The 12422-nt window shown below is 35.9% G+C and overlaps 1 protein-coding gene across 2 annotated transcripts in view; it reads right to left on the reverse strand.

Annotated features, from left to right (window-relative positions):
* Positions 1–1127: 1127 nt before the first annotated feature.
* Positions 1128–12422, reverse strand: part of GNAS (GNAS complex locus) — a 160950-nt gene continuing 149655 nt past the window's right edge. For both annotated transcript variants that reach the window (XM_074888258.1, XM_074888259.1), the window contains exons 7-12: positions 11758–11831; positions 10918–10976; positions 9021–9141; positions 7862–7992; positions 7268–7335; positions 1128–6382 (exon numbers count right to left, since the gene is read on the reverse strand). In XM_074888258.1, coding sequence (XP_074744359.1) covers positions 6236–6382; positions 7268–7335; positions 7862–7992; positions 9021–9141; positions 10918–10976; positions 11758–11831 — 600 coding nt within the window. In that variant the 3' untranslated portion in view covers positions 1128–6235. The remainder of the gene's footprint in view (positions 6383–7267; positions 7336–7861; positions 7993–9020; positions 9142–10917; positions 10977–11757; positions 11832–12422) is intronic.

Here is a 12422-nt window from a genome sequence, read left to right on the forward strand (position 1 = left end):
TGAATCATCACACACACACTTCAGGAAAGACATGGTGTCTACTATGGCTCTAGTTTAACACAAGTTTAAAATACCTTTCATTAGTACTTTGAGGTCTTACACAGACATGTATTTGGTTCTATCATCCAACCCCTTCATTTGTCTTTTTATGGAAGCTCTTCTGATCCTGCCAACAGAAAACTGATAATGTAGTGAAAAAGAACTAGAATGGGCCCCCTTTACAAGTAGCCTTACAGTCACAAGCCTGATGTGGTAATTCATAACCCTTACACAGCAGCTCCTTTCTCTGATCTCTGCTGACACTCTAGCATTTCAGTTGCAAGGATGACACAATTCCAGTCATATCAAATACCAGAAAACTACAAACAAACACTATACTTCACTATTAATAATTCACTTAAAATTCACAGCCTAAAAACATTAGTTTGCATAACAGAACAACAGAACTGAGAGAATTCCCAACATTGCTACCTCTGTCCTAAGCTTTTTTCTCCAAACTTTAGTAGTAGTAGATTAAAATTTTTAAAAAAGGTATTAGCAAACTCATTTAATAAAACAACTGGGTAAATTAGAGACACATTCACATTTTAATTTTGAATTTGCTTATATTTGTCTACTGATACCCCATCCTTAGAAAGCATGTTATGTTACATAAAAAACCCTAAGGTCAGCATCTTCTCCCTCAAAAATGTACCCTTCTTTCCGTATTTGGGACAATGTTTAAAGGCCTTGTTTTGTCCTGTCATTAAAATAAAGATTTTTGAGGTGGACTTCCTAAGTGAAAAAAATTAGGAAAACCTGCAAATTTGGGTTTGGTGGTTTGTTTTTCTTAAAAAGAAAATGATGTATTACCTATTTGGTCAGCTACCCCTTGTTGCAGAGGTATCAGTGAGCACTTGCTGTTGTTAATCTAGAGAAGAATTCCCTACTTTTTTTTCACAGAACCAGGCTAAGTTTATAGGACCCAGAAGTTAGAAAAAAAAAAAAAAACCCACCTTATTATTTTTTATATTTAATGCAGCGAGAGATCAGTTTGCCTTCCCTCCTCCTCCCAAGTTGCTTTTCCAAGTAGACTTATGCTTTAAACTGGACCCATTTTGCTCAGCTCAGTACATTAAAACACAGGGTAAAAAGCAGTTTTAACTTTTAATAAGATGAGAATCAGGGTTGAAAACAGTTTAATTATGAAGCCAGTACTCATGGCTGAAATTTTAGCAATCTCTGCAATACAGTAAAATACTCTAAAGCAGTTTACCTACCTAGTAACTGAAACACATCCACTCACAGTATTTAAGCTAACTGGTTATGACCAGGATTAAAATAGGTTCACTCTTGTAATTTCTATCTTGTCAGTCACCAGATTTTTCAGTGTAACGGCTTTCATCAGCAGAGGTTGAGAAATCCCCTTTGTAGCTTATTTTATTCACAAAGACACTTCAAAGTTTGTCATAGAACAGAAAGACTTTTTCCCAATGGATGAATTTTCAAGCTGAGGAAGAAGGGTACAGTTTTGGTTTTGGACTACAAACAGATGTTTGCTTGTAAATATTTTTACTGTTACAATTCAACATGTATTTTAGGGATGAGGACCTGTTCCTGTGTGAGATTTCCACTGATAGTAATCTATGGCCCTGATCCTGCTTCTTACAGTTAGTAGGAATTTTATCATCTACTTCCACGGAAGAGATCTTATGAGTGCCAGCATTGTTAGAAATACACATAGAATATTAGATACAGTTGGGGAAAGAAGAGAACTTACTCTTCCAGAATAAGTTACATAATTTTATAACTTACAACTTTATCAGTCTTAGACATTTGTATAGCACCAATCACCAACAGTATTATCACTAAGGCACTGGACTGGTACTCAGCTGACATGGGGTCTATCTCCGTATCTGTGGTGAATTTACCATGTAATCACATTCGTATCTTTTGTTTTTCCTGGTACGTAATTTTTGACATTGGAAAATAGGATATAATACAAAACATCCTACATAATTTACAGGAATATTGCACCACAACTAGTTACAAGGTGCTCAGATTCTAAAGTGATGAACATGAACATTAATATTTCTGTGCATAGATTTACTGGTAAAAGAAAATTATCCTGCAGGTATCAATTATGTGCAACACACTGGAACAGAATTAGCTTCAGTTCCTCTGGAGTTAAAGACATACTCTAAGTTAAATCCTATCTTTGATGCCATGATTCAAAATACTTTTTAGATAGATGAAGATAAGCCATCAGGGCTCTTCCATATGACAACTGATCCAGCATGCCTTTGTATGCTTTTGCATCAAAGTTTGCTCCTAACAACTTACAGAGCTCCAGTTTCAGCCTCTAAGGCAGCAGTTCTTGATGCTTTCAGAAGCAGCTGAGTCTCTTTATAGTCTCTAGTGGATTTACCTCTCCATGTTATTAAAAAAAAAAACCAACCACCTTTCAGGAGTTATCACTATTCTGCTGCATCACACTGGCTGCTGAATGTGTGTACTGACGTACAGATTACTAAAAGTTCTTGGGTTGAAATAAGTTACTGCAAATGCACAGTAGCTGATTTTGAAACCACAACATCTCTACAATTTATTATTATTTTTACAAAATACCCAAAGTGATCAGACCATATTGTAGGTTACTGGCTTGCCAAAGGTTGTTTTAAAATCAAAACCATTTCTGAGTTACAGAAGTGCCAAAAACAATCTTGAACCAGGTTTGTTTGTTGTTTTTGTTATTTTTTTTTAAACCAACCCCCATCCAACAAAACAGTTGTATAACTTAAAACAGAAACAAGAGTTTGTGTTGGAAACGGTTTAAAAACCAACCCACCAAATCATGCTTGAGCAGAAGCCTTGTATGGCAAAGATTTAGCTTAGGGCAATTTAGTGCCAAGATATAGACCCTCTATGGGTTTATAATGGAAATACTGACACAACCTCAACTATAGTGCTGCAAATGTGCCCTAAAACACTGTATTTGCTTTTATTAATAAAAGTGGTAGTGTTTACATTTGCAGGTATCTTACACTTCAGCATCACGATGAATACTGAGTAGAATGAGTTAAGTTTTGGCTGTAAGGTCAGAAGTTTCCAAACAGATGAATGAGACAGAAGTCCTCAGTCATGAAAACAAGAAGTTCAAATAAATAAATAAAACAAAACTAGGAAATATGGGTAAGCATTAGGTTGGAATGGTTCAATTAACTGCAAATTATGGCCACTAAATTAGAGACAGAAGAAAACACAGTTACTTATTAAATAGCAAGCATTAAAGCTTTATGTTTTCGTATTTAAAAAAAAAAAAAAAAGCTGTTAAAAACTAAGACTTGCATTTACCAGGCCACCAAACTGCATGGACTAATAAAGAGACTAACAAAGGCAATACTGAGACATTAAGACACACACACACTCCATACTTGTGCAACTCAACCATATTCAAAAACAATTGCCTTTTTCCTCACTCAAGAAAAAAAAAAAATCCCCTAAACATTTCTGTTCATATAAAGCTTTAGATTTCTGAAACTGTTTCTGTCTTATATAGCTCATTGTTGCTATGTATTCTTCTCATTATCAGACGAAGAAGCTTATTTATTTTTTTAATGGAGGTGCTTTGTTTCTCTCAGATGAGAGATTACATTCCTCACACCACTACAGGTTTTCCCCATTTATAAATTTGGTGTTTACACCAACTCCTCCTAGGCTTAAAAAGGGTTGGCACTAAATTAAATATTTTGGCTCCTGTAATTAAAATTAAGGCTCACAATGAACTTCCTTTCCACTCTGTGTGTCCCATTTTTACCTAGTGGAAACACCAGCCCTTAACCTACCTACAGGCACTGGATACATTCTTAAATTGCAGGGGGCTATTTTCAGTCATGTTCTCCTACAGTTCTACAAAGTTCAGGTGGCAACTTTCTAAACCTGTGAACAGGAAAGATCATTTTTAAAAGATGAGTAGCAACCACAGCTGAAATTTTTAGACGATTTAAGTGTCTTCTGGAAGATCACTAGGAATTTTGAACTAAGAGAGATGGGACAGTAACTCCATCAAATCCCTGCTCTTTATGGGACTAGGGGATTAAATTTTCATTTAAGTTTAGCCACAAAAGCAAAGAAAACTGACAATTCTGAACAGTTGCAGTTCTTAGTATTAAAAAGGCATCTGATACCTGAAGCAAATCTAGCTGCACAGACATCACTGACCACACCGTAATTTTAATTGAAACTGGACCTCTTCCCAAAAAAGAAAGTTAACACAGTCTCTTGGGTGGAGGGAAGCTTGTGTGAAAGGCAAAGAGGCAAGTATTTTGGTGTTTGGTTTTTTTGTTTCTTTTGTTTCCCTTTTAAAGTCACTGTAGTAAGATCCAGATCAGTTTAGGGGTGTCAATGAAGTGGGAACAAGGGTGTTTGAGTAATATAGGCTAACACTGTTCTAGATGTGTTATTACAGCTGTAATTTCTGACTCTGTACAAATTGTACACGTAGGTTTAGACACATGAAAAAGTAACACACTCACAGAGACATAAAACACCTAGGTATAAAATATAAAGCAGTGTAGTAGTTACTAAAATTACATGCTCTCTTATTGCTACAGTGATTTTTGCTCTTTTTCTTTTTACTGTACCACATGTTGTTCTAAGCATATAATTTGCATAAATTATTCAAGTTTAAGAAAAATCCACACATCTTCACTTTAAGCTACTTATATAGTTAATATAAAACAAAACGGTTCTAAAGTATCTCTTTATTAAAAGAGAAATAAAAATGTCATTTGAAACTGGAATTCAGTGGCCAAATCCAAGGGCAGTGCACACCTTGTCATTCTGGTAGTAGTATGCCCACGTAGCGTAAGTGGAGGTTGGTGGGGTATTTGGCCCAGTCTAGAGATGGTCACCAGACCTGCATGATGCCCTATGTGTCTGTTATTGTTCTGGTTTTGTCTTTAGCAAAAAGGACTATGAATGACCAAAGACTAACATTTATAATTTGTAGCAAAATTTGGTTTATGTAGAAACAAGCCATGTTTTGCATTTGGATAGAGATTTAAATGAATTAAAGCTAAAAATTAAAAAGCATGATGCTGCAACATCTGGTCACTTGTTGAAGACCTCACTTTTAAAGTGGTTAAGTTTGCACAATTTGTACTTTTTTCTTTTTTTTTTTCTTTTTTTCTTTTTTTTTTTACTAAACAGTATTTTTCCTTCTTTTATAAACCAGAAAAACTAAACTACAGATAAATTTTCCCTACCTTGAGCTAATGCTGCAGATAGGGTTGACAAAGCTGTACAGCGCAATCAAACATACTTACATCTTAGCTCATTGTACAGGTACAGCCATAATCAAGGCACAAAGATCTTCTACAAGTTATTTTTTTTCAATAAAGTTGTACAAAATAATACATTTTACAGTCTGTACAAGAATAATAATCCAGCAGTAAAATAAAAAATGAGGGGAGGGAAGAAGAAAAAGAAGGGAAAGACTGTGAGGACTACAGTCCAGATAATGATTTTTATAGCAGACGGGATCATCAGTGGACAAACTGAAAACAGTGTGTGGTTAACTCTTTCTGCAATCACAGGCCATACGCAGTTCAATTCATAAATGTCCATGGTTGTCTTTAGACCACCAAGACTGGTTTTAAAAATACCCTTCTGAAAGGTAGCAGTTGGTTTTTGCACTGTCTAGGTCTGTTGTAGAATTGTCAGTATTTCCGTTCAAAGCCACATTACAGTCAGAGAACCAAACTCAAGTGTCTGTCTTCAAACTTGGTCTGTGACTTGGCACCTTCTTTAGTCTGATGCAGTGAATGATAGAAAGTGGAGATCACGGGTTATATGATTATGCCCACAACAGTGCTAAATTACCTAAAGTTTTCTCTCCCCAATTTTTATTTTATGTTTTAATTTTTTATCCCCAATTCTTTCAGGTGCTCCACATTCAGGGCTTTTAATTAATTAGTTTTTATTCTTTTTTTTTTTTCTCTTTTTTGTTAATAACAGTGTTAGGGAATCCTCATGGAAATGGCCTTTTAAGTGTTAGGGGCCATCTCAAACTGTCCGAGGGGTACAGAAGCAAGCTTAGAAGTGCTGCTATTGTCCAGCAAGGAGAAAAAGTTGAGGGGTGCAAATCAATGGGAGATTCAAACAGTTCTCTTCCACCCTATGTGGGCAAGGGTGTTTTTTTTTCTTTTTTTAATAAGGAATAAGGAGTCCAAAACACAGAAAAAAGTGCTCTCCATCACAACAACTCGTATTGGCGAAGGTGCATGCGCTGAATAATGTCCCGACAGTCATTGAAAACCCTCCGGATGTTCTCTGTATCCACTGCACATGTGAAGTGAGGATAGCAATAGTGCCTTCCATCTCCACTTGCTGTGCTGATTCTCTGTTAAAAGCAAGAGAGAGATACTGGGTTAAAATAAAACTGACTGGGGAAAAACCCCCATGTTCTCAAAACTCAGATGAATGAAGGTTAAGATATGTATGAGTGAGTTGTGTTTTCAAAGGGTGTAACTAAGTGGCAAAATGCCCACAATTTTTCACACACTCACCTAAAACATGAAATTTAAAATGATCAGAATTATACGATGAGAAGGTCACTGCATGCTGGGGAATTTCCAAGTTGAACAAGAACTGAAGAAAGTGCTGTTATTTATTTGCAGCTTTGATGAATTTAGACACACAGCTCCTAGTCAGTTTGTCCATGAAGAAAGTGAGATTTTGCTTCCCTGTACAAGGTTTTTATCCCCAGTTTACACTTACAGAAAGCATCCCTCAAAATTTTATTTTGCTCCATTTAAAACAGGTCCACAATTTGATTGCTATGCTCATCATTACAAGTTATTGTAATAATATTTTTTTTAAAAAATCTACAGCTTCAGTTGTCTAGTAATGGGAAAGATAATATGAAAAGAACATTAATATTTTACAAAATGATGCATCTTTTGATTAGTCTTTATCTTTTGAAATAATGCACAGAATAAAAATCTGGCCCCATTAACAACAGCAGGACTTCACTCATCATTCTATTTGAGGTTTCTTAACTCTCACCAATTCTTTTGCTATTTAATTATGTACTGCGTCAACAAACACACACCTGAAGAGCAGCTAACAGCGGTAAAGCTCTTAAATGTAGCAGTGTTTTATGCAGTGTGGATGTTAAATATAAGCAACACAAAAAGTGACAGCATTTTGCAAGTATAGAAGGTGTGTAAGAGCTTATATTTGAGAAGAATCATGTAAGAAATACTGAAAGAAAGGAAATACTTACAAGAAACTCATCTCTAATAAAATACTTGGCCCTTGTAACTCTGGGATCCTCACCAGGCTCTGGTGTTGCTGATTAATAATAAAATAAGTATCTCATTAAAACAGATGTTTTTAGATGATAGCACCTAAAAATCATAACCTGTTCTGTTTTCTGCTCATATATGATAGAAACATGCTTTGCAAAACCGACTATGAGATAAGACAAACCATAATACATTATATAAACCAGCAAGATTTCAGGAGAACAAAGGAATATCACAACAGTCATAGTACCAGGGATTTGGCAGGTTAGAGAAATGACTATAGATATGACTAGTGGAAGTCCAGAGGACGTATTTGTGACAAGCTGTACTGTGGTCTACACCAGCAAAGTAACAGAATTTTGGCATGATTAGTTTATATTAATAAAGTAAATGTATAAAAGACAGGATTCTCTCATTATTCATACCTAAAATTTAACATTACAGTTTGGCTGAAAGACAATGAAGATTACATCTATGTAGGAGTTTTCAAGTCTTAGCTGAAATTACCAAAAACATTACAAACGTGATTAACAAGGAAATGATGAATTGCTAGTAAAACTTAAAAATCTTACCATCATCTGGTGTAGTATAGCGAGCAAATTCTGGAAAGTAGTCTTCAATTTTAGATTTCCCTGCCAAAACTTTCTCTGCTAGCAAATCTTGTTTATTCAGGAAAAGAATTACTGAAATGGTCCGTAGCCACCTATAGAAAATTGAAACCAAACACTCTGAGAAGGCACAGCTAGGATCATACAGCAAAAAGAAATTAATCCAGTTCTGGAGACAACAGTCATATGACACACTATAATAATTTTGAAAGGTTCCTTTTTCACTGGAATCCAACGGTGTAATTCTGGGCATACACACCTGGAGTTTGGTTTCTGTTTTTCTAACGCGGGCAATGAAAGTTGCCCGCTTTCTACTGCTAATCCAAATACATCAAATAGGTGAGCATATCCACTTTTTAGTGTGCTACTCTGTCACTGCTTTAATTACTTCAGCCTCAATATGGCAACCAGTAATTTGTAACTCTCCACAGTTCTTTTCAATTAGATGAGTGTATTAGACATTAATGTAACAGGTAGGCAGTTGTGATCAAAGACCAGCTTGGGCTGCACTGTGAGAAGCAAGTTAACACAGGCTACGCTGCTGTTGTGGGTTCACCCTGGTGGGCAGCAAAGCACCACACAGATGCTTGCTCACTTTTCCCCTTTGTGGGACAGAAGATGATGAAAGGAAGAGTAAAAGTAAGAAAATTTGAGGGTCAAGATAAAAAAAATATAAAACAAGTGATGCAAAGGCAATCACTCTCCACCTCCCGTGAGTAAACCAATACCCAGCAAGATGGCTAACCCTCCTAAACTGCCCTTTTTTCCCTTTTATTGCTGAGCATGATATTTTATGGTACAGAATACCTCTTTGGTTAGTTTGGGTCATCTGCCCACTTGTGTACCCTCCCAACCTATCGCACACCCTCTGCCTATTCACTGTGGGGGGCAGAGTGAGAAACAGAGAAGGCCTTGATGCTCTGCAAACACTGTTCAGCAACAGCTACGACATTAGTGTGTTATCAGTATTGTTTCAGTCAAAATCTAAAACACAGCATCATACGACCTGCTGTGAAGAAAATTAACTCTATCCTTGTCAAACCCAGTACAGAAGTCTTGACTATAGTATAAAATCGGATTACTAATTTATGTGGTAGGAACAATGAAACTTCAATTCACAGACCTGTTGTTCCAGATACTCTTGAAGAGGTTTAGTGCTTCTTGAAGCCGATTGGTCTGATTGTCCTCTCGTATAACCATATTGTAGCTACTGCTCGCCACCACAAATATGATAGCAGTCACATCTAAATCAAGAAATATGCATTAGTTAATACCAAACTTCAGAGAAAATATCCAAGAAACCCGGAGTTCAATAAAAAACTGCCAGACTTTCAGCTTCATGAAGAGAACAGGCTGGAATGCTATTGCTGACAGCTTTCTAAGTACCAGAGATTAAAGAAAGTGAAGAAACCATTAAAAATAGGATAGGCAGACTATAGAACAGAAGCTGACATTGACAGAAAATATAGTAAAGAAAGGAACAAAAGCAAGAGAGAGAAACTGAAGAAAGCCAAGAGGAGAATTTAAAGAAGATTTAAATGCTGTAAAGAAATTTAGAAAGCAACTCTGAACTATCAAGAAAGGACAGGGAGGCCCTTGGGGGAAGGCCTTGGGACAAATGGCACTTCTGATCATAAAAATAGTAGATTGCTGTGAATTCATGGTTAATTGCTCTAGTCCTCCTATAGTGTACTATACTGCTTAATGGCCCCTATCTCTTTCCTGGGAGATATTCCCAGGATCACAGAATCCAGACCTCTGTGTTTCTGTGGGCTGTGCTGCTCCAGACCCCTTACACTGACTTCCAGGCTCATCTACCTCAGACATCAACAGCAGAAGAGCTGAGTCAGATCATGAGGTAACAGGAAGAGGAAGGCGCAGAGATAAAACCCAAACAAATCTGTTATTAATAGCACAGAAGAAAATATTGCACAGTAGTTCCACACATACATAAGGTGTTTAGGTGATACTCTATGACAGTAACCATAGTAAAATACGATGAATTCTAAGTTGCATTCTACTTTATCTATTCTGTAGGATCTCATTGTAGCTTTTCTACAAAAAGATAAGATTTTTGCATAGCTTCATAAATATTTTGTTCAAACAAAAAAGAAAAAAAAAATATTTTCACCAACCCTAGCTTTAAGAAAACTTGTGTGGAGAAAGTTTTCACATCTAAACAGAGATACAGAGTAAAAGAAACAGCTGTAGTGAAGGTACATGCAATAGTTCAGGATACCCACAAAACTACCTAATTTAAATTGTATGAGAATTAAGCCCTTCCCCTTAGGGCTGTTTTTCACAAAATTATATTAATATGCATAGTTCCCCAGGAAAGTGAAGACTTATAAACTCCATCACAAACTTTTTTGACAAGGGCATTTTGAGGCTACACTGTACAATGCTGTAGTGTGTTACATACCGTATGTGGCAATATGTCTAACAAGACAGATGTTCCCTACAACCTCATACTGCATTAATGGGTTGGTGCTGATTCAGAAAGAAGCACCCATGACATAGCAATGTGGCTGCAATTATGCACAAAAAAATGATTTTCTGCATTTTCTGATTTTCTGCATTTTCTGCAAAATTTCTGATTTTATGCATATATTAATTATCCTGTAATTGTCTATTTTCTGAAGGTATAAACATATGTAAACCATCACTTGGAAGACAAAATATAGCTTCGAATCTAACACTTACATAAATGGCAAATAATGCACGAACCCACCACCAAAAAAAACTAATGAAATGAAGAGAGGGAAGTTAAAGAAAATGGACAGGCTATGTTAAGTTATCAAACTTGAATTCTTTTCCAGCTACATTCTCCCTAAAGATATTCTATGCAGTTACAGAAGTTCACATGTCAAGAAAAATTCCATCCCATATGACTGTTCAGATAATTCTTTATCAAGCTACGTGGAAAAGAAGATGGCTTTCACACAGTGAGAAAATTAGATTGGGCATTAAAATTTTGCCGAGAACTATATTAAAAAAACAAACATAAGTTCTAATCATACCATTAAAACACTGGATCCATTTTCGGCGTTCATCTCGTTGGCCTCCAACATCAAACATACTACGAAAAAAACATACATTGAGTCAGAATACATATCGTGTTTGGGCTTTTCTTTCCCCAAAGGCAAACAGAAATTTCAGGACTTCTATGTCATAGAACCTAAAAGGAATTGAAGATTATGAGAACCTGAACAGGTAACATCCACCAACATACCACACAGAGCTTTCATCACAAAATATAATTATGTTTACTTTCACTACCACCTACACTTGAAGGTAAGAAATTCTGGCATACGTACATTGCGAATTCATTTTCACCCTTACAAGCTGACATTAAAAAAGGTCCTACAACAAGTCGTTTGCTGAAACAAGTATCACAAATCTAAAGTCAACAAGACTAGACTACAACTCAACAGTTTTTGTTTGGGTCAAGCAATCTTTCTAACCTGGGACAGTAAAGAGAACATGCATTTTCTGTTACTTAGATATGTACAAAGTTTTTGGTCAAATATGTCACTATCAATGAATCAAAACACTCAGAAAAGGCATTAGTCAAAATAGATTTAAAACATTTTGTTCTTTGTGGTTTAAATTAAAAGCAGAAAATTGCACACCAATTTGCATTTCTTTTTAAAGCCAGACTACTAAGTTAAAAAATCATCAAATACTTGCTTTCTATTAAACATCAACTTGAAAAATACAGTAATCTCAATGACTGTATAGTAGACTGTCCTCCAATTTACCCTGGTATTTGTCTGCATTGTTGTTTTTTTTTAAAAAAAAGGGGAAGCAAAAAAGAGAAAAAAAAAAAAGAAGAAAAAAGGAAACACAAGGATACTTACTGAAAATTTACTTTATCCACCTGAAACTTGGTTTCAAAAATTCCTGATGTCAAAACTCTGCATCTGAGAAGATCCTAGAGCATAAAGGAAAAGTCACTGATTCAACACTGATACTCTGTAATTCACCACATATCCAGCAACAAATAAAACCCTTTTACCCAGTGCTGACAATGTATGCTGTACTGCAAAAACAGGGAACAGTGTTACAAAGCTGCATTTTAAGTTTTAATCTTGAACATGTGCGCACACATATGGGCGTGCTCAACTTTTAAAGTACATATAATTTCACAAGCAGGTTGTAAGTGCCAGGCTTGGAATAGAAGGAAACATTTACAGGCCACTTAAAGCAAATGCAACTGTTCAAAACAGCACAGACCCATCTCTCGAGATTAGATGATGCATTCACAGATTTCAGTGGGATTGTGGCACAAACCAGGATCTTTAAACTACCACCAAATAATTCCCAACCCCAGAAGATAGATCTCTCCCCCAACTGTTTAGTGCTTGGTTATTAAAAGAAATGTCTAGGTCTCAGAATTTTCCGTTTTTTCCTTCAAAGAACCAGGAACTCAACCACTTAAATCTTATAAGAACTAAGCTTTTCAAAGATAAAATTTGAAATCTGCTGTAGACACAAAAGTGATAATCAGTAGTTGTGAGCTACA

Source organism: Strix uralensis, chromosome 18 (genome assembly GCF_047716275.1).
Source record: "Strix uralensis isolate ZFMK-TIS-50842 chromosome 18, bStrUra1, whole genome shotgun sequence".
NCBI lineage: Eukaryota > Metazoa > Chordata > Aves > Strigiformes > Strigidae > Strix > Strix uralensis.